At 37.1% G+C, this 26992-nt stretch overlaps 8 protein-coding genes and 6 long non-coding RNA genes across 16 annotated transcripts; 7 read left to right on the top strand and 7 right to left on the bottom strand.

Moving 5' to 3' along the window:
• Positions 515-20340, bottom strand: LOC104740689 (diphthine methyltransferase homolog). The gene is made up of 3 exons (XM_010461371.2): positions 19977-20340; positions 19338-19784; positions 515-898 (listed from the first exon to the last, which is right to left on the bottom strand). The coding sequence occupies exons 1-3, from the start codon at positions 20296-20298 to the stop codon at positions 645-647; spliced, it is 1023 nt and encodes a 340-aa protein (XP_010459673.1). The 5' UTR covers positions 20299-20340; the 3' UTR covers positions 515-644.
• Positions 918-5416, top strand: LOC104740623. 3 transcript variants are annotated; one of them, XR_002035949.1, is made up of 20 exons: positions 918-956; positions 1044-1105; positions 1192-1322; positions 1407-1456; positions 1600-1740; positions 1834-1925; positions 2105-2229; positions 2376-2495; positions 2574-2693; positions 2801-2886; positions 2974-3024; positions 3129-3188; positions 3294-3505; positions 3655-3730; positions 3905-4036; positions 4110-4287; positions 4361-4472; positions 4617-4689; positions 5035-5133; positions 5248-5416. It is a non-coding gene; the product is annotated as an uncharacterized LOC104740623 (long non-coding RNA). The 3 variants fall into 3 exon arrangements; XR_002035947.1 differs by having other exon boundaries at positions 3122-3188; XR_760201.1 differs by having other exon boundaries at positions 3119-3188.
• On the bottom strand, positions 5558-6944 carry LOC104740629 (diphthine methyltransferase homolog). Its single transcript, XM_019238191.1, has 2 exons — positions 6581-6944; positions 5558-6388 (listed from the first exon to the last, which is right to left on the bottom strand). Exons 1-2 carry the CDS (start codon positions 6900-6902, stop codon positions 5688-5690), a joined length of 1023 nt encoding a protein of 340 aa, XP_019093736.1. The 5' UTR covers positions 6903-6944; the 3' UTR covers positions 5558-5687.
• LOC104740636 lies at positions 7091-7811 on the top strand. Its single transcript, XR_760203.2, has 3 exons — positions 7091-7245; positions 7473-7577; positions 7778-7811. It is a non-coding gene; the product is annotated as an uncharacterized LOC104740636 (long non-coding RNA).
• Positions 7813-9517, top strand: LOC104740641. Its single transcript, XR_760204.1, has 7 exons — positions 7813-7831; positions 8006-8137; positions 8211-8388; positions 8462-8573; positions 8718-8790; positions 9136-9234; positions 9349-9517. It is a non-coding gene; the product is annotated as an uncharacterized LOC104740641 (long non-coding RNA).
• On the bottom strand, positions 9659-11045 carry LOC104740650 (diphthine methyltransferase homolog). Its single transcript, XM_019238194.1, has 2 exons — positions 10682-11045; positions 9659-10489 (listed from the first exon to the last, which is right to left on the bottom strand). Exons 1-2 carry the CDS (start codon positions 11001-11003, stop codon positions 9789-9791), a joined length of 1023 nt encoding a protein of 340 aa, XP_019093739.1. The 5' UTR covers positions 11004-11045; the 3' UTR covers positions 9659-9788.
• Positions 11194-12341, top strand: LOC104746674. The gene is made up of 4 exons (XM_010468200.2): positions 11194-11346; positions 11574-11678; positions 11879-12134; positions 12256-12341. The coding sequence occupies exons 1-4, from the start codon at positions 11308-11310 to the stop codon at positions 12339-12341; spliced, it is 486 nt and encodes a 161-aa protein (XP_010466502.1). The 5' UTR covers positions 11194-11307.
• Positions 12351-13825, top strand: LOC104740659. Its single transcript, XR_760206.1, has 6 exons — positions 12351-12445; positions 12519-12696; positions 12770-12881; positions 13026-13098; positions 13444-13542; positions 13657-13825. It is a non-coding gene; the product is annotated as an uncharacterized LOC104740659 (long non-coding RNA).
• On the bottom strand, positions 13967-15353 carry LOC104740664 (diphthine methyltransferase homolog). Its single transcript, XM_019238187.1, has 2 exons — positions 14990-15353; positions 13967-14797 (listed from the first exon to the last, which is right to left on the bottom strand). The coding sequence occupies exons 1-2, from the start codon at positions 15309-15311 to the stop codon at positions 14097-14099; spliced, it is 1023 nt and encodes a 340-aa protein (XP_019093732.1). The 5' UTR covers positions 15312-15353; the 3' UTR covers positions 13967-14096.
• On the top strand, positions 15523-16954 carry LOC104740674. Its single transcript, XM_010461354.2, has 5 exons — positions 15523-15654; positions 15882-15986; positions 16187-16442; positions 16564-16641; positions 16774-16954. Exons 1-5 carry the CDS (start codon positions 15616-15618, stop codon positions 16899-16901), a joined length of 606 nt encoding a protein of 201 aa, XP_010459656.1. The 5' UTR covers positions 15523-15615; the 3' UTR covers positions 16902-16954.
• LOC104740684 lies at positions 16966-17631 on the bottom strand. Its single transcript, XR_760211.2, has 2 exons — positions 17527-17631; positions 16966-17382 (listed from the first exon to the last, which is right to left on the bottom strand). It is a non-coding gene; the product is annotated as an uncharacterized LOC104740684 (long non-coding RNA).
• On the top strand, positions 20488-22031 carry LOC104740608. Its single transcript, XM_010461270.2, has 5 exons — positions 20488-20641; positions 20869-20973; positions 21174-21429; positions 21551-21628; positions 21761-22031. Exons 1-5 carry the CDS (start codon positions 20603-20605, stop codon positions 21886-21888), a joined length of 606 nt encoding a protein of 201 aa, XP_010459572.1. The 5' UTR covers positions 20488-20602; the 3' UTR covers positions 21889-22031.
• Positions 21953-22618, bottom strand: LOC104740618. Its single transcript, XR_760200.2, has 2 exons — positions 22514-22618; positions 21953-22369 (listed from the first exon to the last, which is right to left on the bottom strand). It is a non-coding gene; the product is annotated as an uncharacterized LOC104740618 (long non-coding RNA).
• LOC104740594 (protein ROOT PRIMORDIUM DEFECTIVE 1-like) lies at positions 24950-26906 on the bottom strand. Its single transcript, XM_010461250.1, has 2 exons — positions 26828-26906; positions 24950-26563 (listed from the first exon to the last, which is right to left on the bottom strand). Exon 2 carries the CDS (start codon positions 26534-26536, stop codon positions 25058-25060), a length of 1479 nt encoding a protein of 492 aa, XP_010459552.1. The 5' UTR covers positions 26537-26563; positions 26828-26906; the 3' UTR covers positions 24950-25057.

The following is a 26992-nucleotide window of genomic DNA, read 5'->3' as shown; positions in this document are numbered from 1 at the left end:
AAATCTGAAGAACCCATCCCAGGCGTGAGATTCTTTTGCTCTCTCTCTCTCTCTTACTACGGGTTTAGGGTTTTATCAATGCATTGATTAGGATCATACGAATTGGGATCACTTACTTGAAATTGCATTTATTTTCGATTTTACGCATTGACAAAATCCCGGATTTTGAATTTGTTGTTCTGATTGTCATTATGGAAAGTTACGGTTTTTAAAGTGGTTCATAGGTTAACTTGTTGTGTTATATGAAACAGAATTCTTCAAGATTAGCTGGGAATCCAAACTGGGGAACANGTAACCGCTCAAACCAGTGTATGTTATTAGATCATGGAAATGTATTGTCACTTAACCCAAATAAAAGAAATATCCTTTCTCTTTGTTAACTCTGTTTACACAAAACATCCCAAGGTTTGGCTAGATTAATGGAAAAAAGATTTGAGTTAACACTGTTCTACTCTCCTTTGCTGAACCACTGGACCGGAGTTGTTATAGCAAAAATTTTGCTTCTGTATTCAACTACGTAAATTAAGGACTATGTGCTGATTTAACCAAATCCAATCATGACTTGAAAACATAGTAATTTGAAATTCGACAATCTAGGCAACAACAATCAAACAATAGCAATGTTAATATTCAAACTTCAGAGCTCAAATGCAGTTTTCTGGCATCCATAACCGAAGAAGCCGATCATAGAACGAACAAGTTGCCACAACGCTTTGCTTCTGATCTTTCCCTCTACACCAATCTGCTCCATAAGCAAGAGAATCATGCTTGTTATAACTCTCCAACACTTCACCTTTCCCATCACTAACCTTGGCTACAGCAAAACCGTTGTGCATACAAGCAGCCAACACAACACCGCTCAGAGATGGATGATGCTTGATTCTCCACACTCCTCCACCTAGAGACAACGATGTTTNGATGCATTTGGTCTCCATAACCCTTTCAAATCTCCAATGGTTTCTTCTTATTTTGTTTATTATTTTCGCAGTTTTGTTCTATATTCGAAGAAACTAAAGTTATGGTCTATGTTTTTGTTCTTACAGGTACCTCTTGTATGGAGATATATCTCGACCAAGACAGCTCATATGCTCGCCTTACCTCCAAGGTAACACATTCTTCCTATATGTTTGTATTTGATGACAACTCTGTTTTGTGCTTTGTTTTGAAATCATAGATTTGTGTTTGATGCAGGTAACGATTGTTAAACCATTTAGTTTACCGCTGGAGATTCCATTGGGTGTCTGCTACTCTGTTTTTGCTTCCTCAATCCTCACCCACCAATTCAACTCGTCTCTCTCTCTCTCTCTTCTCCTCCCCCCACGGTTTGTCTTCCCAATTTTTGCTTCTTCTTCTTTTTTTCTTTTTTTTGATCTCTGATGATTGGTTTTATTCTTTTTCTTTTGAAGCGACGAAGTAGATTCAGAACCAATACTAAGATGAACTACTTCGCCGTACAGTAATAGCATAAAACTGGTTCCCTTTTATGTTCTGTGTTATTATTATCCACCCTTGTACACTCTTTTTTTTTTGTTATGTATCTTATCAGAATCCAACCATATTGACTTAATTTTTTGTGTGTGTTTGGTTTTCTTTTTGCAGATTGAACCATCCAATTACCTTTTGCTACCCTAGATGCCGACGAGCCAGCTCTCTGGTGCTCATCCTGCTCCTCCTGAAGCACTACAGAGCTCTCTGGTGTGTGTGTGTCTTTACTTGTCAGACTTTGAATTTTGTAATTTGGTAAGCAGCTTACCGTAAGCTTATTATCACTATAGTTGCTCTTGTGTTTGGTCTCTGAGCTTATTTTTACTTTCATGTGTGTTATGTTTATAGTGCAGGGAAAGTGGATTTGGATCTAACACGCTTTTGGATTGGTGATTGGTGAAGATATCCTAACTGCTATGGCTACAGAGCTCTCTGGTCTTGTGTGTGTCTTTACTTCTCAGACTTTGAATTTTATAATTTGGTAAGCTTGTTACTAAAGTTGCTCTTGTGTTTGGTCTCTGAGCTTTTTTACTTTCCTTTGTTATGTTTAAGCTTGTTACTAAAGTTTCTCTTTTGTTTGGTCTCTGAGCTTTTTAACTTTCCTTTGGTATGTTTTTAGTGCAGGGAAAATTGGATTGGATCCTCTCAATCATAACACGCTTTTGGATCCTCTCAATGGAGGGAACCCTTTCAATATTAAAGTGGGTGAAAACAGCAATTCTCAGGTACGTAGTGGACAGCAAGGTACGGTATTAATTATTCTTCACATTGAATATAGTATCTTCCTAATTGTATTGGTTCCATCTGTTTGAAGTAATACAAAGACGACGAGCCCTTCTTCACATTGAATATAGCTTCTTACTTTCCTGTGTTTTGGTTTCTCTTTGCAGATTGAACCATTCCTTACCTTTTGCTACCCTAGATGCCGACAAGCTATCTGGTGCTCATCCTGCTCAAGTACTACGAAGCTTTGGTCTGTGTGTGTCTCTCTTTACTTCTCAGATTGTATGGTAAGCTTCTTACCAAAGTTTCTGTTGTGTTTGGTCTCTGAGCTTTTTTTTTTTACTTTCCGGTGTTATGTTTATTAGTGCAGGTAAAGTGGATCCTCTGATTGGAGAGAACCTTTCGTATGTTGTCATGTTTTATACAGATACCCTTTGTATGGAAATATCTCGAGAAAGGCTGCTCATATGCTCGCCTTACGTAAGGTAACACATTCTTTCTATATGTTTGTATTTGGTGACAACTCTGTTTTGTGCTTTGTTTTGAAATCATAGATTTGTGTTTGACAACTCTGTTATGTGCTTTGTTTCAGCTCACAGTCAATGTCACGTCACTGCCCTCATAGTTAATGTTGTAGATGCTATTTCAAGGGGTGACGTTCCACTTACCGGTGTGCAGGTTTGAATTTCTGTTGCATTTAGCTCTATTCTACTCTCTCTTTCTCTATATATCTAGTTTTATTCATACATTTGGCGTTTTCTTTAGTATACAGCTTCTCTGAGTTAAGGAGTCTGCTTCCAGAGCAAAAAGGCCAAGGTTCGATTTTTTTATCTGTTTTTTTTTGTTCCCTTGAGCTCAATTTAGGATTCTCTTGGCAGTTTTGCTAACGAGTGAGTCTCCCTGTTGTTAGAAGGTGTTAGTGATCTAGCCCTTGGATGAGAGTCATTCGTGAAGTCAGACCAGATCAGCAGTTGGTGAAGGTATTTTTGGTTTCTGTTTCATCTCATTTGTCCTTCCACATATTTTTTCATTAGCATAATGGTTTCAATAGTAGTAACGTGTGGCTTATCATGGATTTGTTGCAGATCGTACCTGATGAGCTAGTCAAATTGATAGGTGGAGGAAAGCTACACTTCCTTGCTCAGACCTGCATTAACTAGGCTGGGTAAAATCGAAGACTGTTGGCTATGGAAGATACATTACAGAAGGAGCCAAGTGAAGAGCCAATATGTTTGTTCAGTTGACTGGTGGACTTGAGGACGCTGCTTGCATACCAAAGTCAAACTCAAAGGCCAAGGTTTGCTTTTTATTTTCCTCTCTTTCTATATGTTTTTACCCTTGAGCTTAAATTAGGATTCTCTTGCCTACCAAAACCGTTCTTTGTGCTTTCAATATTTGTATCCGTCTCAGTTCTAACTTTTATTTTTCCTCTGTTCTATGTTGCAGCCTTTATATTTGTGGACAGCTTCTCCCAGTGCCCCCATGCATCTGGTCTCCATAACCGTTTCAAATCTCCCGAGAGGTATCATATGGCTGTGCTTGGGGCTTGGTTAATTCTCTATCCATTTCTTCTTGTTGAGTTATTATTTCTCAGTTTGTTTGTTCTACATATGAAGATACTAAAATCATGTTCATGTTCTCATACAGATCCCTTTTCAATAGTACTAACGTGTGGCTTATCATGGATATGTTGCAGATTGTACATGATGAGCAAGTCAAATTGATGGGTGGAGGAGAAGTATCTAAGCTACACTTCCTTGTAGTCAGTGGATATTTCAATCTATGACATGTGGTTGGTGATGTCATACCTCTCAACATTGGAAATCAGGTAGGTGATCTGTTCTCTTCTTTTCATTATGTTGTCGTCCATGTGTCTAATCGAAATTAAAATTTATGTTTAGGTTCTTGCGCATCGAGTGCTAATATCTGGCCATTCCCTTGCCCTTGATGAGTCTAGCATGACTGGACAGAGCAAAATCGTGTGTGTTTTTCTTTCCTATCATAATAAAACTTGTTGACTTTCTCGTCCCGCTTTATGGTGATTCAAGAGGTGGTGGTGCTGCTTTGAGTGTCAAGGAGGTTTGTGTTCTTCTTCTTTGATCAGTTATGTCATAGAAAGTTACTTTATTAACGTTTGATTGGGTGTCAATAGGTATCGGAGAAACCGATTAAACTGGTAAGATGTGGAGAGCGAATGGAGGATCTTGAACCCTTTTTATCCTGATCGAATGGCTGTACGAATTCTATGAATGGCAACAGAAGCTGTAAGTTCTTCAACCATTACATTTTTTGTCTTGCTTGTGTGTTTACATACTCAGGTAAAAGGATAAGTCTATGAACTTAAACTTATATTTTGTGGCATTTATACTTGGTTCCCTCTTTTTTCTGCCGTATGCTGCATCCTTCAGTAGTCTATTCTATGATCATATGCAACTGATGAAGCCACGGTTGGAGACCATCCGGGAGGAAATGCAAAACAAGGTATGTAAACTTTTCCATTACAGCCATACATCATGTGACTCCTCCTCACTTTTGCTACTCTGCCAAATAGCTTTATGTTCACTTTCCCTAATCGATTTGCACTGACTACATGTCTACTCAGCTTTAGCTCCGAATTTTCTTATCTAATTTTCTCCATATCAGTGGAAAACATATCGGTGGAAGCGATAGTAGAAAACATTTTAGACAACCTCTCTGTCGGAGCATGGATATGTTGCTCCGAATGTCATGTTTTAAATCATGAGAAACGTATGTGTGATGTAATCAAATTAAAGAAGGATCCTTGTCCTTGTTTAACTCTGTTTTATACAATAACATCAAAAGCAGGCGATGGAAGTAAGATCCAATCAGCTTTGTCAGAGTGGACTGGCCAGAGTACTGTTCCAAGCGTCTTCATCAAAGGAAAACATATCGGTGGAAGCGATAGTAAGATAAAATTTTGAACAACCTCTCTGTCTCTGCACCTTAATTTAGACTATGGTCGAAAATCAAACCTGAAAAATTACACTGGTCATTTTGTGGTTGCTCTGTTTTTTGCAGAAGTGATGGAGACTTACAAGCAAGGCAAGCTTGTGCCTCTCCTTACTGAAGCTGGTGCTCTTTCCAATATCCCTTCCAAGCTTTGATGTAACCGCTCAAACCAGTGTATGTTATTAGATCATGGAAATGTATTGTCACTTAACCCAAATAAAAGAAATATCCTTTCTCTTTGTTAACTCTGTTTACACAAAACATCCCAAGGTTTGGCTAGATTAATGGAAAAAAGATTTGAGTTAACACTGTTCTACTCTCCTTTGCTGAACCACTGGACCGGAGTTGTTATAGCAAAAATTTTGCTTCTGTATTCAACTACGTAAATTAAGGACTATGTGCTGATTTAACCAAATCCAATCATGACTTGAAAACATAGTAATTTGAAATTCGACAATCTAGGCAACAACAATCAAACAATAGCAATGTTAATATTCAAACTTCAGAGCTCAAATGCAGTTTTCTGGCATCCATAACCGAAGAAGCCGATCATAGAACGAACAAGTTGCCACAACGCTTTGCTTCTGATCTTTCCCTCTACACCAATCTGCTCCATAAGCAAGAGAATCATGCTTGTTATAACTCTCCAACACTTCACCTTTCCCATCACTAACCTTGGCTACAGCAAAACCGTTGTGCATACAAGCAGCCAACACAACACCGCTCAGAGATGGATGATGCTTGATTCTCCACACTCCTCCACCTAGAGACAACGATGTTTCGTTCACAGGTCTAGTAACAGACCTCGTGTCCCACACTCTAAGCATTTCATCATAGCTTCCAGTGAATATAGAGTAAGGATCACTTGGACTTGGAGAAATACAGCAAACACCCATTGTATGAACTTTGGAATTCTGAAAAACACGATTGTCCGCTGGATTATCTCTGATATCCCAACAGCTGAACTTGCAATCATCTGATCCAGTATAGACCAAATTAGCATTGTTGAGATCAAATGTGGCCGTCCAAACCTCAAAGTCATGCCCTTTCCATTCTTGGACTGTTTCTAGATTAGAATCAGTGAATGAAACAACTGAAGCAGAGCCATCTGATAAACCAACTACGATTGATGTTGATGATTGATTCCAATCCAAACAAAGACACATTGATGAGCTTATCTTTTCACCAGCGACTTCTCTCAGAGAGTAACCTGTTTCAAAGGATAAAACTTTACTCATATCACAAACAAGCTAACAAAACAGAACTTAAATGCACATTAAAAGCTTCAATCTTGTTTCAATAGACTACTCAATACTCATCAGCAGCATCAAAAGAAGAAGTTTTGACCTAAGTTACCATGTTCATCTACTCTAATGAGCTTACAAGATTTTAAAAACATTACCTTTAACTTCAGCGTCATCAATCTTGTAAACTCTCAAGCATCCATCAGCATCAGCTTGAGCAAGCGACACGTTTCCGCCGCCATCGTTGTCACGACTCCACCGGATATCGAAAACTCCGGCGGTGTCAATCTTCTGAAGAAGATTCAAACCAACATCTTCCCCATCTCCGACGTCAAATAGATACACAGACCCAGATCGAGAGGGAGAATCTCCTTCTTGGAGTGTGTAAGTAGAAGCTGCAAGCAAGTTTGAGTAAGGCTCGTGAGGACAGAACTCTACAGCGTCGGCGTTTCCTTCGAGATAGCAATGTGCTGCGTCCATGGCCAACTCTTTTTTTCCCGGCGGCTAAAACAAAACAGAGAAGAACAAGGCGCAAGGAAGTAGGTAACGACGTCGTTTGGGAGTTAAAACAAAAAACAAAGAATTGGTCTAATCGACCGGTTAAGAGAGATTTGGTCGGTTTAGAAAAAAATTATCGGTTAAAATTTGATCGCCGAAGATTAATGAAAACGTTCTGGTCGTCTTCTACCTTTAGAAGGACTGATCGAGAAAACGATTACGGCGGAGGGGGAGATTCGAACTTCATCTTTCTCGTTTACTGTGGCGACTCGACACCGTTAGATCAATGGAAGCGGTAGAAAAATCTGAAGAACCCATCCCAGGCGTGAGATTCTTTTGCTCTCTCTCTCTCTCTTACTACGGGTTTAGGGTTTTATCAATGCATTGATTAGGATCATACGAATTGGGATCACTTACTTGAAATTGCATTTATTTTCGATTTTACGCATTGACAAAATCCCGGATTTTGAATTTGTTGTTCTGATTGTCATTATGGAAAGTTACGGTTTTTAAAGTGGTTCATAGGTTAACTTGTTGTGTTATATGAAACAGAATTCTTCAAGATTAGCTGGGAATCCAAACTGGGGAACAGCAACTGTTGTTGGGGTCTTTGCAGGATTGCTTTATGGAGGCAGCAAAGAAGCTTCTGCTTCTGTGGTATGTCTGCATTCCATTTTTCAGATTAAAGTTGGTTACTTTTCAGGCACTAGATAGGTTTAGACGATCTGAGATTCCACTATCTTTGTGTATACTAGTATTAGTAACTGAACTGAGCTCATAAGATATCAAAAGGTTAAGGCTTTTTAGCTGAATTTTATCTCCCATGCTATAATATCGGTGCTTGTGGTTTGAAACAGAGTAAAGATGCAGAAGTGATGTTGAAGATGGGTANGTTTCAAATCTCCCGAGAGGTATCATATGGCTGTGCTTGGGGCTTGGTTAATTCTCTATCCATTTCTTCTTGTTGAGTTATTATTTCTCAGTTTGTTTGTTCTACATATGAAGATACTAAAATCATGTTCATGTTCTCATACAGATCCCTTTTCAATAGTACTAACGTGTGGCTTATCATGGATATGTTGCAGATTGTACATGATGAGCAAGTCAAATTGATGGGTGGAGGAGAAGTATCTAAGCTACACTTCCTTGTAGTCAGTGGATATTTCAATCTATGACATGTGGTTGGTGATGTCATACCTCTCAACATTGGAAATCAGGTAGGTGATCTGTTCTCTTCTTTTCATTATGTTGTCGTCCATGTGTCTAATCGAAATTAAAATTTATGTTTAGGTTCTTGCGCATCGAGTGCTAATATCTGGCCATTCCCTTGCCCTTGATGAGTCTAGCATGACTGGACAGAGCAAAATCGTGTGTGTTTTTCTTTCCTATCATAATAAAACTTGTTGACTTTCTCGTCCCGCTTTATGGTGATTCAAGAGGTGGTGGTGCTGCTTTGAGTGTCAAGGAGGTTTGTGTTCTTCTTCTTTGATCAGTTATGTCATAGAAAGTTACTTTATTAACGTTTGATTGGGTGTCAATAGGTATCGGAGAAACCGATTAAACTGGTAAGATGTGGAGAGCGAATGGAGGATCTTGAACCCTTTTTATCCTGATCGAATGGCTGTACGAATTCTATGAATGGCAACAGAAGCTGTAAGTTCTTCAACCATTACATTTTTTGTCTTGCTTGTGTGTTTACATACTCAGGTAAAAGGATAAGTCTATGAACTTAAACTTATATTTTGTGGCATTTATACTTGGTTCCCTCTTTTTTCTGCCGTATGCTGCATCCTTCAGTAGTCTATTCTATGATCATATGCAACTGATGAAGCCACGGTTGGAGACCATCCGGGAGGAAATGCAAAACAAGGTATGTAAACTTTTCCATTACAGCCATACATCATGTGACTCCTCCTCACTTTTGCTACTCTGCCAAATAGCTTTATGTTCACTTTCCCTAATCGATTTGCACTGACTACATGTCTACTCAGCTTTAGCTCCGAATTTTCTTATCTAATTTTCTCCATATCAGTGGAAAACATATCGGTGGAAGCGATAGTAGAAAACATTTTAGACAACCTCTCTGTCGGAGCATGGATATGTTGCTCCGAATGTCATGTTTTAAATCATGAGAAACGTATGTGTGATGTAATCAAATTAAAGAAGGATCCTTGTCCTTGTTTAACTCTGTTTTATACAATAACATCAAAAGCAGGCGATGGAAGTAAGATCCAATCAGCTTTGTCAGAGTGGACTGGCCAGAGTACTGTTCCAAGCGTCTTCATCAAAGGAAAACATATCGGTGGAAGCGATAGTAAGATAAAATTTTGAACAACCTCTCTGTCTCTGCACCTTAATTTAGACTATGGTCGAAAATCAAACCTGAAAAATTACACTGGTCATTTTGTGGTTGCTCTGTTTTTTGCAGAAGTGATGGAGACTTACAAGCAAGGCAAGCTTGTGCCTCTCCTTACTGAAGCTGGTGCTCTTTCCAATATCCCTTCCAAGCTTTGATGTAACCGCTCAAACCAGTGTATGTTATTAGATCATGGAAATGTATTGTCACTTAACCCAAATAAAAGAAATATCCTTTCTCTTTGTTAACTCTGTTTACACAAAACATCCCAAGGTTTGGCTAGATTAATGGAAAAAAGATTTGAGTTAACACTGTTCTACTCTCCTTTGCTGAACCACTGGACCGGAGTTGTTATAGCAAAAATTTTGCTTCTGTATTCAACTACGTAAATTAAGGACTATGTGCTGATTTAACCAAATCCAATCATGACTTGAAAACATAGTAATTTGAAATTCGACAATCTAGGCAACAACAATCAAACAATAGCAATGTTAATATTCAAACTTCAGAGCTCAAATGCAGTTTTCTGGCATCCATAACCGAAGAAGCCGATCATAGAACGAACAAGTTGCCACAACGCTTTGCTTCTGATCTTTCCCTCTACACCAATCTGCTCCATAAGCAAGAGAATCATGCTTGTTATAACTCTCCAACACTTCACCTTTCCCATCACTAACCTTGGCTACAGCAAAACCGTTGTGCATACAAGCAGCCAACACAACACCGCTCAGAGATGGATGATGCTTGATTCTCCACACTCCTCCACCTAGAGACAACGATGTTTCGTTCACAGGTCTAGTAACAGACCTCGTGTCCCACACTCTAAGCATTTCATCATAGCTTCCAGTGAATATAGAGTAAGGATCACTTGGACTTGGAGAAATACAGCAAACACCCATTGTATGAACTTTGGAATTCTGAAAAACACGATTGTCCGCTGGATTATCTCTGATATCCCAACAGCTGAACTTGCAATCATCTGATCCAGTATAGACCAAATTAGCATTGTTGAGATCAAATGTGGCCGTCCAAACCTCAAAGTCATGCCCTTTCCATTCTTGGACTGTTTCTAGATTAGAATCAGTGAATGAAACAACTGAAGCAGAGCCATCTGATAAACCAACTACGATTGATGTTGATGATTGATTCCAATCCAAACAAAGACACATTGATGAGCTTATCTTTTCACCAGCGACTTCTCTCAGAGAGTAACCTGTTTCAAAGGATAAAACTTTACTCATATCACAAACAAGCTAACAAAACAGAACTTAAATGCACATTAAAAGCTTCAATCTTGTTTCAATAGACTACTCAATACTCATCAGCAGCATCAAAAGAAGAAGTTTTGACCTAAGTTACCATGTTCATCTACTCTAATGAGCTTACAAGATTTTAAAAACATTACCTTTAACTTCAGCGTCATCAATCTTGTAAACTCTCAAGCATCCATCAGCATCAGCTTGAGCAAGCGACACGTTTCCGCCGCCATCGTTGTCACGACTCCACCGGATATCGAAAACTCCGGCGGTGTCAATCTTCTGAAGAAGATTCAAACCAACATCTTCCCCATCTCCGACGTCAAATAGATACACAGACCCAGATCGAGAGGGAGAATCTCCTTCTTGGAGTGTGTAAGTAGAAGCTGCAAGCAAGTTTGAGTAAGGCTCGTGAGGACAGAACTCTACAGCGTCGGCGTTTCCTTCGAGATAGCAATGTGCTGCGTCCATGGCCAACTCTTTTTTTCCCGGCGGCTAAAACAAAACAGAGAAGAACAAGGCGCAAGGAAGTAGGTAACGACGTCGTTTGGGAGTTAAAACAAAAAACAAAGAATTGGTCTAATCGACCGGTTAAGAGAGATTTGGTCGGTTTAGAAAAAAATTATCGGTTAAAATTTGATCGCCGAAGATTAATGAAAACGTTCTGGTCGTCTTCTACCTTTAGAAGGACTGATCGAGAAAACGATTACGGCGGAGGGGGAGATTCGAACTTCATCTTTCTCGTTTACTGTGGCGACTCGACACCGTTAGATCAATGGAAGCGGTAGAAAAATCTGAAGAACCCATCCCAGGCGTGAGATTCTTTTGCTCTCTCTCTCTCTCTTACTACGGGTTTAGGGTTTTATCAATGCATTGATTAGGATCATACGAATTGGGATCACTTACTTGAAATTGCATTTATTTTCGATTTTACGCATTGACAAAATCCCGGATTTTGAATTTGTTGTTCTGATTGTCATTATGGAAAGTTACGGTTTTTAAAGTGGTTCATAGGTTAACTTGTTGTGTTATATGAAACAGAATTCTTCAAGATTAGCTGGGAATCCAAACTGGGGAACAGCAACTGTTGTTGGGGTCTTTGCAGGATTGCTTTATGGAGGCAGCAAAGAAGCTTCTGCTTCTGTGGTATGTCTGCATTCCATTTTTCAGATTAAAGTTGGTTACTTTTCAGGCACTAGATAGGTTTAGACGATCTGAGATTCCACTATCTTTGTGTATACTAGTATTAGTAACTGAACTGAGCTCATAAGATATCAAAAGGTTAAGGCTTTTTAGCTGAATTTTATCTCCCATGCTATAATATCGGTGCTTGTGGTTTGAAACAGAGTAAAGATGCAGAAGTGATGTTGAAGATGGGTAGTACACAGGATAAGCGTGAACAACACAGGTTGATGCGAGATGCTATGGAGAAAAGATTCATCCGAGTAACTCGTGGTTCTCTCATTGGAGGGATGCGTCTTGGGATGTTCACTGCGTCTTTCTTCAGTCTACAAAACTTTTTAGCTGAGACGCGAGGAGTCCATGATGTTTTCAATGTCGTTGGAGCTGGTTCTGCTACTGCTGCAGTATTTGGACTAATTAGTACTGATACATCCCACACTCTTTGCATCCTCTTTTTTTGGAGTTGTGGCTTATTAGATTTAAGAAGATGCTAACTTTTTGTGTCTCTAACGTATCGTTTATCTCTAATCAAATATGGCAGTGCCGGGGTCTCTTGCTTGGCGTGCGCGGAATGTGTTGCTTGGTTCAGTTCTTGGAGCCACAGTCTGCTTCCCTCTTNCAAATTGATGGGTGGAGGAGAAGTATCTAAGCTACACTTCCTTGTAGTCAGTGGATATTTCAATCTATGACATGTGGTTGGTGATGTCATACCTCTCAACATTGGAAATCAGGTAGGTGATCTGTTCTCTTCTTTTCATTATGTTGTCGTCCATGTGTCTAATCGAAATTAAAATTTATGTTTAGGTTCTTGCGCATCGAGTGCTAATATCTGGCCATTCCCTTGCCCTTGATGAGTCTAGCATGACTGGACAGAGCAAAATCGTGTGTGTTTTTCTTTCCTATCATAATAAAACTTGTTGACTTTCTCGTCCCGCTTTATGGTGATTCAAGAGGTGGTGGTGCTGCTTTGAGTGTCAAGGAGGTTTGTGTTCTTCTTCTTTGATCAGTTATGTCATAGAAAGTTACTTTATTAACGTTTGATTGGGTGTCAATAGGTATCGGAGAAACCGATTAAACTGGTAAGATGTGGAGAGCGAATGGAGGATCTTGAACCCTTTTTATCCTGATCGAATGGCTGTACGAATTCTATGAATGGCAACAGAAGCTGTAAGTTCTTCAACCATTACATTTTTTGTCTTGCTTGTGTGTTTACATACTCAGGTAAAAGGATAAGTCTATGAACTTAAACTTATATTTTGTGGCATTTATACTTGGTTCCCTCTTTTTTCTGCCGTATGCTGCATCCTTCAGTAGTCTATTCTATGATCATATGCAACTGATGAAGCCACGGTTGGAGACCATCCGGGAGGAAATGCAAAACAAGGTATGTAAACTTTTCCATTACAGCCATACATCATGTGACTCCTCCTCACTTTTGCTACTCTGCCAAATAGCTTTATGTTCACTTTCCCTAATCGATTTGCACTGACTACATGTCTACTCAGCTTTAGCTCCGAATTTTCTTATCTAATTTTCTCCATATCAGTGGAAAACATATCGGTGGAAGCGATAGTAGAAAACATTTTAGACAACCTCTCTGTCGGAGCATGGATATGTTGCTCCGAATGTCATGTTTTAAATCATGAGAAACGTATGTGTGATGTAATCAAATTAAAGAAGGATCCTTGTCCTTGTTTAACTCTGTTTTATACAATAACATCAAAAGCAGGCGATGGAAGTAAGATCCAATCAGCTTTGTCAGAGTGGACTGGCCAGAGTACTGTTCCAAGCGTCTTCATCAAAGGAAAACATATCGGTGGAAGCGATAGTAAGATAAAATTTTGAACAACCTCTCTGTCTCTGCACCTTAATTTAGACTATGGTCGAAAATCAAACCTGAAAAATTACACTGGTCATTTTGTGGTTGCTCTGTTTTTTGCAGAAGTGATGGAGACTTACAAGCAAGGCAAGCTTGTGCCTCTCCTTACTGAAGCTGGTGCTCTTTCCAATATCCCTTCCAAGCTTTGATGTAACCGCTCAAACCAGTGTATGTTATTAGATCATGGAAATGTATTGTCACTTAACCCAAATAAAAGAAATATCCTTTCTCTTTGTTAACTCTGTTTACACAAAACATCCCAAGGTTTGGCTAGATTAATGGAAAAAAGATTTGAGTTAACACTGTTCTACTCTCCTTTGCTGAACCACTGGACCGGAGTTGTTATAGCAAAAATTTTGCTTCTGTATTCAACTACGTAAATTAAGGACTATGTGCTGATTTAACCAAATCCAATCATGACTTGAAAACATAGTAATTTGAAATTCGACAATCTAGGCAACAACAATCAAACAATAGCAATGTTAATATTCAAACTTCAGAGCTCAAATGCAGTTTTCTGGCATCCATAACCGAAGAAGCCGATCATAGAACGAACAAGTTGCCACAACGCTTTGCTTCTGATCTTTCCCTCTACACCAATCTGCTCCATAAGCAAGAGAATCATGCTTGTTATAACTCTCCAACACTTCACCTTTCCCATCACTAACCTTGGCTACAGCAAAACCGTTGTGCATACAAGCAGCCAACACAACACCGCTCAGAGATGGATGATGCTTGATTCTCCACACTCCTCCACCTAGAGACAACGATGTTTCGTTCACAGGTCTAGTAACAGACCTCGTGTCCCACACTCTAAGCATTTCATCATAGCTTCCAGTGAATATAGAGTAAGGATCACTTGGACTTGGAGAAATACAGCAAACACCCATTGTATGAACTTTGGAATTCTGAAAAACACGATTGTCCGCTGGATTATCTCTGATATCCCAACAGCTGAACTTGCAATCATCTGATCCAGTATAGACCAAATTAGCATTGTTGAGATCAAATGTGGCCGTCCAAACCTCAAAGTCATGCCCTTTCCATTCTTGGACTGTTTCTAGATTAGAATCAGTGAATGAAACAACTGAAGCAGAGCCATCTGATAAACCAACTACGATTGATGTTGATGATTGATTCCAATCCAAACAAAGACACATTGATGAGCTTATCTTTTCACCAGCGACTTCTCTCAGAGAGTAACCTGTTTCAAAGGATAAAACTTTACTCATATCACAAACAAGCTAACAAAACAGAACTTAAATGCACATTAAAAGCTTCAATCTTGTTTCAATAGACTACTCAATACTCATCAGCAGCATCAAAAGAAGAAGTTTTGACCTAAGTTACCATGTTCATCTACTCTAATGAGCTTACAAGATTTTAAAAACATTACCTTTAACTTCAGCGTCATCAATCTTGTAAACTCTCAAGCATCCATCAGCATCAGCTTGAGCAAGCGACACGTTTCCGCCGCCATCGTTGTCACGACTCCACCGGATATCGAAAACTCCGGCGGTGTCAATCTTCTGAAGAAGATTCAAACCAACATCTTCCCCATCTCCGACGTCAAATAGATACACAGACCCAGATCGAGAGGGAGAATCTCCTTCTTGGAGTGTGTAAGTAGAAGCTGCAAGCAAGTTTGAGTAAGGCTCGTGAGGACAGAACTCTACAGCGTCGGCGTTTCCTTCGAGATAGCAATGTGCTGCGTCCATGGCCAACTCTTTTTTTCCCGGCGGCTAAAACAAAACAGAGAAGAACAAGGCGCAAGGAAGTAGGTAACGACGTCGTTTGGGAGTTAAAACAAAAAACAAAGAATTGGTCTAATCGACCGGTTAAGAGAGATTTGGTCGGTTTAGAAAAAAATTATCGGTTAAAATTTGATCGCCGAAGATTAATGAAAACGTTCTGGTCGTCTTCTACCTTTAGAAGGACTGATCGAGAAAACGATTACGGCGGAGGGGGAGATTCGAACTTCATCTTTCTCGTTTACTGTGGCGACTCGACACCGTTAGATCAATGGAAGCGGTAGAAAAATCTGAAGAACCCATCCCAGGCGTGAGATTCTTTTGCTCTCTCTCTCTCTCTTACTACGGGTTTAGGGTTTTATCAATGCATTGATTAGGATCATACGAATTGGGATCACTTACTTGAAATTGCATTTATTTTCGATTTTACGCATTGACAAAATCCCGGATTTTGAATTTGTTGTTCTGATTGTCATTATGGAAAGTTACGGTTTTTAAAGTGGTTCATAGGTTAACTTGTTGTGTTATATGAAACAGAATTCTTCAAGATTAGCTGGGAATCCAAACTGGGGAACAGCAACTGTTGTTGGGGTCTTTGCAGGATTGCTTTATGGAGGCAGCAAAGAAGCTTCTGCTTCTGTGGTATGTCTGCATTCCATTTTTCAGATTAAAGTTGGTTACTTTTCAGGCACTAGATAGGTTTAGACGATCTGAGATTCCACTATCTTTGTGTATACTAGTATTAGTAACTGAACTGAGCTCATAAGATATCAAAAGGTTAAGGCTTTTTAGCTGAATTTTATCTCCCATGCTATAATATCGGTGCTTGTGGTTTGAAACAGAGTAAAGATGCAGAAGTGATGTTGAAGATGGGTAGTACACAGGATAAGCGTGAACAACACAGGTTGATGCGAGATGCTATGGAGAAAAGATTCATCCGAGTAACTCGTGGTTCTCTCATTGGAGGGATGCGTCTTGGGATGTTCACTGCGTCTTTCTTCAGTCTACAAAACTTTTTAGCTGAGACGCGAGGAGTCCATGATGTTTTCAATGTCGTTGGAGCTGGTTCTGCTACTGCTGCAGTATTTGGACTAATTAGTACTGATACATCCCACACTCTTTGCATCCTCTTTTTTTGGAGTTGTGGCTTATTAGATTTAAGAAGATGCTAACTTTTTGTGTCTCTAACGTATCGTTTATCTCTAATCAAATATGGCAGTGCCGGGGTCTCTTGCTTGGCGTGCGCGGAATGTGTTGCTTGGTTCAGTTCTTGGAGCCACAGTCTGCTTCCCTCTTGGTAATCACTTTGCCTCTTGCATAAATATGTCTTACAAGTTAGTACCATATTAGAGAATGATAGAGAAGCATCCAGGAGTATGTATTGGAAAGTTGGCTAGAACTAAAAGTGAAAACAACATTGATTCTACAGGGTGGTTACAAGTGAAGCTTATGCAGAAAGCAAACGAAGGCAATAACGAGGACACAAGCCACCACGGCGAGGTCACGAGTGGTGTTGGCGCAGCCATTGAGAGACTGGAACAACAGTTGAGAAAATAAGAAATGGAACGCTCACAGTTTTGTATGCTAAATTTGCTTCTCTGAAGCCAATAAGAATATAAGATACCGAAGAGAAAGACTATGTTCTTAGTGTAATTGCAACAATTTTAGAGTTATACAAAATATCAAAACGTTGATGGTTTGTTCTACTCTTGTAACATGATTCTTACACTTTCACCACTAACCCCATTGCCTTCTCATCATCATCTTCTTCAACAAAATGATAGCTTTTGTACTTTCATGGATAGTCAAAAAGTCTAGATTCTCTTACAAACACACACGGCATTACTTATCCAGAAACCCTCTGACCAACCATAGTAAAACTAAAAGGTAATGACAAAGATCGGACCCGTTGGTTTACTAAACCGATAACCTAACCGGAATCACGCTCAATACATTTCGTACCCGGAATCTGGTTAACAAAACGAATTGGTATCGCCGTAATCTGGAGAAACAGAGAATCTCTCCGACCATCTGAACTCTGCAACAACGAACCGACAAAATTGTCTTAGGTTGTTATAACAAGTTCATTGCAGATCCCCTCTTATACCACCAGTAACGTTCGAAAAATAGATGAAGGAAGAAGAGATCGTTCTGGAAAATTTTTGGAAAAAAAAATTTGGACCATTTCTCGATTTGTGCGTGTCATCCTTGCGCAGGGGCCATGCTAATCTTCTCTGTATCGTTCCAATTTTATCGGATGTCCCCGAAGGGACAATCATTTACTCTACTCTATCAATATATAAACACAGCTTCTTCTTTTTACCCGAGCGATGTGGGATTTTTGGAAACTGTTAACAACCTTAATGGGCCTATTTAGTTAAAAGGCTTTCTCCCTTTTTATTCTTCGTAAGCCCATTCAAATATTGAATTTATATGATCTCTCAATTTGTGGAACAATTTCAAATATGATGATCTCCGTAGAAACAAATCGAGATTCAAATGGTTTGGTAATTAACTAATTTATTTGCCACTTGAATTACATTTCTTACCATATAAGACTAGGAGAGACAGTGTTAACTTAGACAATGTTAACATTGGCTAAAATCTAAAGTGAAACCCATATTGATTTTGACAGTTTAGTTTATAACCGAAGCTCATGGAGAAAGCAAATGATGTCGTTAGCAAAATATACACATTGGTGAAGGTACTAAGAAACTCGACCAACTACAGTTGTGAAATAAGAACGCTTAATTCACTTTTCGATCTTGTATATATAAAGCCAATGACACTAAAATAACAACAAAAATATTATCTTATTGTGTAACAAGTTAATGTCCCATGCATTGCGTGAGTTTGAAATTAATATAACAAAATATAATTATATATTTTTAAAAGAGTTTAATAAGTTATTAAATAAATTGATTATTTAATAGTTTATATTATAAAAATATTCTTTTAAATACATATCTTTCCAAACTTGTACAAAAAGTTTAAAATTTTTCCTTCAATTATTGTTTTATAGCTTTCTTAGTTCTCTTAATAGTCTTTCCACTGTCCAAAAACTCAAGAAAACTAACATATTATTTAGATTTAGTTATAAAGATAAATATGATCCGAGATGATTAATCGAAAATTAAAAACGCTCTTTTGAGATGATTGATGAAGTCATACATTAAAATCATATAGGAAATGATTCAATTGTACCAATATAAGTGAGACCAAAACCTAACATATATATATATATATATATTTACAATTCACAACAACTTGGTTTTAGTAAATTAATATAAACTATATATTATATATGTTAATTAAGTATATACTGATAAATGATACATGCTTGTAATAATATTAAAAATTGAAAAATAATTACATAATAACTTCATGTAAATTATTTCTCTTAAAATAAATACAAATTTTAAAACAAAATGGAAATACGCTACATCTCTTAAGATGACAAGTAAAACTGAAATAAAACTATCCATCATGATGTTCATAGTATAGTATTAATATATATGCAATACTAATATCCCAAAAAAAATTAAGAATGAAGACAATTTAGATGATAGAAAAATTAAATATTTCATCATATTTTTAAACAAAAATATCATACACATATATATCATATTATATCCTCCATATATATATCATAGTGAAGTTTTATTAACATAATAGCACATGCTACATATATGTATATTAAAATAAGCTACGACAATGTTTAGTTTAATACTGAAAATTTTAGAATTTATATACAAAATTATGAGATTTGAGATATGAAAGCTAGTGAGATGTGTATCTTGCTATTTATTGGGAAAATTGTAGTTATGATCATATCATGAATCTATTATTTAATTGGATAGTAGTTGTTGCACTAATCTTAATATCAATTCATATTTCATTGTCCTAGTAGTTACATAAATTATATAAGAGTTACAAAAATGCAATAACTAAATATTAATATCNGATGATGCTTGATTCTCCACACTCCTCCACCTAGAGACAACGATGTTTCGTTCACAGGTCTAGTAACAGACCTCGTGTCCCACACTCTAAGCATTTCATCATAGCTTCCAGTGAATATAGAGTAAGGATCACTTGGACTTGGAGAAATACAGCAAACACCCATTGTATGAACTTTGGAATTCTGAAAAACACGATTGTCCGCTGGATTATCTCTGATATCCCAACAGCTGAACTTGCAATCATCTGATCCAGTATAGACCAAATTAGCATTGTTGAGATCAAATGTGGCCGTCCAAACCTCAAAGTCATGCCCTTTCCATTCTTGGACTGTTTCTAGATTAGAATCAGTGAATGAAACAACTGAAGCAGAGCCATCTGATAAACCAACTACGATTGATGTTGATGATTGATTCCAATCCAAACAAAGACACATTGATGAGCTTATCTTTTCACCAGCGACTTCTCTCAGAGAGTAACCTGTTTCAAAGGATAAAACTTTACTCATATCACAAACAAGCTAACAAAACAGAACTTAAATGCACATTAAAAGCTTCAATCTTGTTTCAATAGACTACTCAATACTCATCAGCAGCATCAAAAGAAGAAGTTTTGACCTAAGTTACCATGTTCATCTACTCTAATGAGCTTACAAGATTTTAAAAACATTACCTTTAACTTCAGCGTCATCAATCTTGTAAACTCTCAAGCATCCATCAGCATCAGCTTGAGCAAGCGACACGTTTCCGCCGCCATCGTTGTCACGACTCCACCGGATATCGAAAACTCCGGCGGTGTCAATCTTCTGAAGAAGATTCAAACCAACATCTTCCCCATCTCCGACGTCAAATAGATACACAGACCCAGATCGAGAGGGAGAATCTCCTTCTTGGAGTGTGTAAGTAGAAGCTGCAAGCAAGTTTGAGTAAGGCTCGTGAGGACAGAACTCTACAGCGTCGGCGTTTCCTTCGAGATAGCAATGTGCTGCGTCCATGGCCAACTCTTTTTTTCCCGGCGGCTAAAACAAAACAGAGAAGAACAAGGCGCAAGGAAGTAGGTAACGACGTCGTTTGGGAGTTAAAACAAAAAACAAAGAATTGGTCTAATCGACCGGTTAAGAGAGATTTGGTCGGTTTAGAAAAAAATTATCGGTTAAAATTTGATCGCCGAAGATTAATGAAAACGTTCTGGTCGTCTTCTACCTTTAGAAGGACTGATCGAGAAAACGATTACGGCGGAGGGGGAGATTCGAACTTCATCTTTCTCGTTTACTGTGGCGACTCGACACCGTTAGATCAATGGAAGCGGTAGAAAAATCTGAAGAACCCATCCCAGGCGTGAGATTCTTTTGCTCTCTCTCTCTCTCTTACTACGGGTTTAGGGTTTTATCAATGCATTGATTAGGATCATACGAATTGGGATCACTTACTTGAAATTGCATTTATTTTCGATTTTACGCATTGACAAAATCCCGGATTTTGAATTTGTTGTTCTGATTGTCATTATGGAAAGTTACGGTTTTTAAAGTGGTTCATAGGTTAACTTGTTGTGTTATATGAAACAGAATTCTTCAAGATTAGCTGGGAATCCAAACTGGGGAACAGCAACTGTTGTTGGGGTCTTTGCAGGATTGCTTTATGGAGGCAGCAAAGAAGCTTCTGCTTCTGTGGTATGTCTGCATTCCATTTTTCAGATTAAAGTTGGTTACTTTTCAGGCACTAGATAGGTTTAGACGATCTGAGATTCCACTATCTTTGTGTATACTAGTATTAGTAACTGAACTGAGCTCATAAGATATCAAAAGGTTAAGGCTTTTTAGCTGAATTTTATCTCCCATGCTATAATATCGGTGCTTGTGGTTTGAAACAGAGTAAAGATGCAGAAGTGATGTTGAAGATGGGTAGTACACAGGATAAGCGTGAACAACACAGGTTGATGCGAGATGCTATGGAGAAAAGATTCATCCGAGTAACTCGTGGTTCTCTCATTGGAGGGATGCGTCTTGGGATGTTCACTGCGTCTTTCTTCAGTCTACAAAACTTTTTAGCTGAGACGCGAGGAGTCCATGATGTTTTCAATGTCGTTGGAGCTGGTTCTGCTACTGCTGCAGTATTTGGACTAATTAGTACTGATACATCCCACACTCTTTGCATCCTCTTTTTTTGGAGTTGTGGCTTATTAGATTTAAGAAGATGCTAACTTTTTGTGTCTCTAACGTATCGTTTATCTCTAATCAAATATGGCAGTGCCGGGGTCTCTTGCTTGGCGTGCGCGGAATGTGTTGCTTGGTTCAGTTCTTGGAGCCACAGTCTGCTTCCCTCTTGGTAATCACTTTGCCTCTTGCATAAATATGTCTTACAAGTTAGTACCATATTAGAGAATGATAGAGAAGCATCCAGGAGTATGTATTGGAAAGTTGGCTAGAACTAAAAGTGAAAACAACATTGATTCTACAGGGTGGTTACAAGTGAAGCTTATGCAGAAAGCAAACGAAGGCAATAACGAGGACACAAGCCACCACGGCGAGGTCACGAGTGGTGTTGGCGCAGCCATTGAGAGACTGGAACAACAGTTGAGAAAATAAGAAATGGAACGCTCACAGTTTTGTATGCTAAATTTGCTTCTCTGAAGCCAATAAGAATATAAGATACCGAAGAGAAAGACTATGTTCTTAGTGTAATTGCAACAATTTTAGAGTTATACAAAATATCAAAACGTTGATGGTTTGTTCTACTCTTGTAACATGATTCTTACACTTTCACCACTAACCCCATTGCCTTCTCATCATCATCTTCTTCAACAAAATGATAGCTTTTGTACTTTCATGGATAGTCAAAAAGTCTAGATTCTCTTACAAACACACACGGCATTACTTATCCAGAAACCCTCTGACCAACCATAGTAAAACTAAAAGGTAATGACAAAGATCGGACCCGTTGGTTTACTAAACCGATAACCTAACCGGAATCACGCTCAATACATTTCGTACCCGGAATCTGGTTAACAAAACGAATTGGTATCGCCGTAATCTGGAGAAACAGAGAATCTCTCCGACCATCTGAACTCTGCAACAACGAACCGACAAAATTGTCTTAGGTTGTTATAACAAGTTCATTGCAGATCCCCTCTTATACCACCAGTAACGTTCGAAAAATAGATGAAGGAAGAAGAGATCGTTCTGGAAAATTTTTGGAAAAAAAAATTTGGACCATTTCTCGATTTGTGCGTGTCATCCTTGCGCAGGGGCCATGCTAATCTTCTCTGTATCGTTCCAATTTTATCGGATGTCCCCGAAGGGACAATCATTTACTCTACTCTATCAATATATAAACACAGCTTCTTCTTTTTACCCGAGCGATGTGGGATTTTTGGAAACTGTTAACAACCTTAATGGGCCTATTTAGTTAAAAGGCTTTCTCCCTTTTTATTCTTCGTAAGCCCATTCAAATATTGAATTTATATGATCTCTCAATTTGTGGAACAATTTCAAATATGATGATCTCCGTAGAAACAAATCGAGATTCAAATGGTTTGGTAATTAACTAATTTATTTGCCACTTGAATTACATTTCTTACCATATAAGACTAGGAGAGACAGTGTTAACTTAGACAATGTTAACATTGGCTAAAATCTAAAGTGAAACCCATATTGATTTTGACAGTTTAGTTTATAACCGAAGCTCATGGAGAAAGCAAATGATGTCGTTAGCAAAATATACACATTGGTGAAGGTACTAAGAAACTCGACCAACTACAGTTGTGAAATAAGAACGCTTAATTCACTTTTCGATCTTGTATATATAAAGCCAATGACACTAAAATAACAACAAAAATATTATCTTATTGTGTAACAAGTTAATGTCCCATGCATTGCGTGAGTTTGAAATTAATATAACAAAATATAATTATATATTTTTAAAAGAGTTTAATAAGTTATTAAATAAATTGATTATTTAATAGTTTATATTATAAAAATATTCTTTTAAATACATATCTTTCCAAACTTGTACAAAAAGTTTAAAATTTTTCCTTCAATTATTGTTTTATAGCTTTCTTAGTTCTCTTAATAGTCTTTCCACTGTCCAAAAACTCAAGAAAACTAACATATTATTTAGATTTAGTTATAAAGATAAATATGATCCGAGATGATTAATCGAAAATTAAAAACGCTCTTTTGAGATGATTGATGAAGTCATACATTAAAATCATATAGGAAATGATTCAATTGTACCAATATAAGTGAGACCAAAACCTAACATATATATATATATATATATTTACAATTCACAACAACTTGGTTTTAGTAAATTAATATAAACTATATATTATATATGTTAATTAAGTATATACTGATAAATGATACATGCTTGTAATAATATTAAAAATTGAAAAATAATTACATAATAACTTCATGTAAATTATTTCTCTTAAAATAAATACAAATTTTAAAACAAAATGGAAATACGCTACATCTCTTAAGATGACAAGTAAAACTGAAATAAAACTATCCATCATGATGTTCATAGTATAGTATTAATATATATGCAATACTAATATCCCAAAAAAAATTAAGAATGAAGACAATTTAGATGATAGAAAAATTAAATATTTCATCATATTTTTAAACAAAAATATCATACACATATATATCATATTATATCCTCCATATATATATCATAGTGAAGTTTTATTAACATAATAGCACATGCTACATATATGTATATTAAAATAAGCTACGACAATGTTTAGTTTAATACTGAAAATTTTAGAATTTATATACAAAATTATGAGATTTGAGATATGAAAGCTAGTGAGATGTGTATCTTGCTATTTATTGGGAAAATTGTAGTTATGATCATATCATGAATCTATTATTTAATTGGATAGTAGTTGTTGCACTAATCTTAATATCAATTCATATTTCATTGTCCTAGTAGTTACATAAATTATATAAGAGTTACAAAAATGCAATAACTAAATATTAATATCTTTTATTATTTAGTTTTTTTAAATTGTCATTAATCATTCATTGCAATGCTATAAATATTATGGAAGTGACAAAAATGTTAACATAAACACAAATAAATAATTGCAGTTAATTAAAATTTAGTGTCTTAAAATAGGGATATGATTATCAATCCGAGAATTACAAAATATTTGATAGAATATGTAAGCTAATGAAATATATGAGAAAATAGTTTAACATTCCTATTTAAAATATGAATTTTCTCATATATATATATATATGAGAAAATTCATAAAGATAATTTCATTGTGAATAAAGAACTGATTTAAAAAAATAGAAAAATTCAACGTTACTATAAATATAAATATATGGTAGGAAATTCAAGCTAATCAAATTATAATTTTAAATATACATTTAGTTCTCTATTTAAACGAAATACGTATTCAGCTATTTCTCTATAAATATTTATAAATTCTATATATTAAACTATACGCTACATATTTAAACGAAATATGTATTCAGCTATTTCTCTATAAATTGCAATTTTAGAATGAAATTGTAAAATAATTTAATAATCATATTATGTGATTTATTTCTATTAAAGTGAAGAAATAAATAGAAATTTCTTATTGGAAAATATGAAAAAAAAAATAGAAACAAAATAATTTTACAATTTTGTAAGGACAAGTTTTAAAAAAAATTGTTTCAATTATAAGTGTCAGTTTTATATGAGATTGAGTACAATTTTATATGTCAATATCAGAACATCGATGTGTATTTCCTACTCTCACCATGATTCTACACCACTCTTTGCTTCATCACTGTTACTACCAGAAGAAGAAGAAAGCTTTCTACTCCAATACTCTACACTTTCACCATTATTAACCCACGCCTCGTCATCATCTTCTTCGTCGAAATGATATTCCACACCTGAATCTTCTGAATCAAACAAATTCTCAAACACATCTTCATATTCATCATCATCCAAATCACTACTAGATTCATCTCTATCATTATCATTGATATAGTCTTCTGTGTTTTTATCACCAAGTATAGCGCCTTTTCTTCTCCGTTCACGTCTATTTCTCTTACCTTCTTGAATAAGATCTACCAAACGTTCTCTGATCACTAATGTATCATCTTTCTCTAGAAGATCACCATTGTCGTTGTATGCTTCGACTAGAAACACAGAGTCTCTCGTGCCTTTTATACTCACATAGAACAGCTCTGGATGCCTCACTATCAACGCTCTTAACTTGTTTGGTAAAGAAAACTCCTTCCTGAAATGTGTCAAATGGTCTATCAGCGTTCTTTTCTCAACCGTTAACCCCAACACCTCTCTTACAACTGCGCACGCTCGCTTCTCGGCCTCAACTGACTCGTTTGCCAAACACTCAGATGCCATTTTGTAAGGACACACATCAGGTGATTCTCTGAATCTTATCAAGAAATCTTGGTGCCGCCTCTTCAAGTTTAAACCTTTACGAAGATTCAAACGCTTGAACTTCAAAGGACGATCAACAATCAAACCCCTATCAACTTCAGGACATGGCATTTGGTTCGCCAACTCTGGATCCCACGAGACAAGCTCAAGTGCTCTTCCGTAGGATGTTTCCACAGTCTTGAACTTGTCCGGATAGTCATTGCAGAGCCTTGACCTGAAATTAGGAGGGAAGCCAAAATCTGGTCCAATGTGAACAAGTTTAGACAAAAGCAACCTGCGGTGAGATGACAACATTAGCAGTTTCTGGAGCTTAGTAGCCAATTTATCAGAAATCTCAGACTTGAGATTCAATTCTTGCATTGCAAGGGATGATGCAGCCGATGTCATACGGACACAGAGTTGAGATAATGGCTTAGTGGCATTCATAGGCAAATGTGGCGTAGGTGTAGTAAAAAGCTGGAAGATTGTGGGATACCTACGGATCATGGAGATAATTGCGCGAGGGTTCTCGATGCCGAGGTAAGATCTGCACTTGTAGAGGATCTGAATTGGTATGTAATGCTTTGGTTTGGAGAGAAGTAAAGTTTTCAACTTCTGCACAAACCGAACTCTGTTCTGCTTCACTACATGTCTGTCTAAAGATGGACTCCTAACAATCTTGTGAGCTGCACATGAGATGTTTAAAGACAGACTTCCGAGTTTCTTGGAACGAGTACTTAAGCTACATCTTCGAATCTCCAGAGGGGTTGAAGGGTGGATGAAGCTGGAGAAGAAGAAAAGCTTGTCTGAAGTAGAAGGAACCAGTTGAGTAAGTGCCATCATCTACCGATCTCTCAGAAAGTCATGATCCTAAAAAGAAAAACAAAGAAAGGATCAAAATTTTAATACAAAACTATCTAATTGTCATCCACAAAACCAAAAAGCTAATAGAAAAGTAGGAAACTCTGAAGCAAGCAGTTTCTCTTAGGCATTTATACAAACACATGGTGTGCAACTAATAGAAGATGATAGATCTCATGGGATAAACTTGCCAATTGCATAAACGACATAATAACAAACACACATAGACAGAGAGAAGTACAGAGAGATTCATGGGTTTGAAAACTTCTCTACCTTTGTGTAAATTGGAGGCTGGAGAACAATAAAGATGAACAATTTATGAATTAAAAAAAAAAAAAAAAAAAAATTTTAGCATCTGAAACAATGCGTCAACATTTTGCAATAGAGGTCCTCATCTTTACTTTTTGTTAAAGATTGACCCCGTACATATTAAATTTG

This window comes from Camelina sativa, chromosome 2 (genome assembly GCF_000633955.1).
Source record: "Camelina sativa cultivar DH55 chromosome 2, Cs, whole genome shotgun sequence".
Classification (NCBI taxonomy): Eukaryota; Viridiplantae; Streptophyta; class Magnoliopsida; order Brassicales; family Brassicaceae; genus Camelina; species Camelina sativa.
Note: the sequence above shows the minus strand (reverse complement) of the source record. Positions and strands in the feature narration are given on the sequence as shown.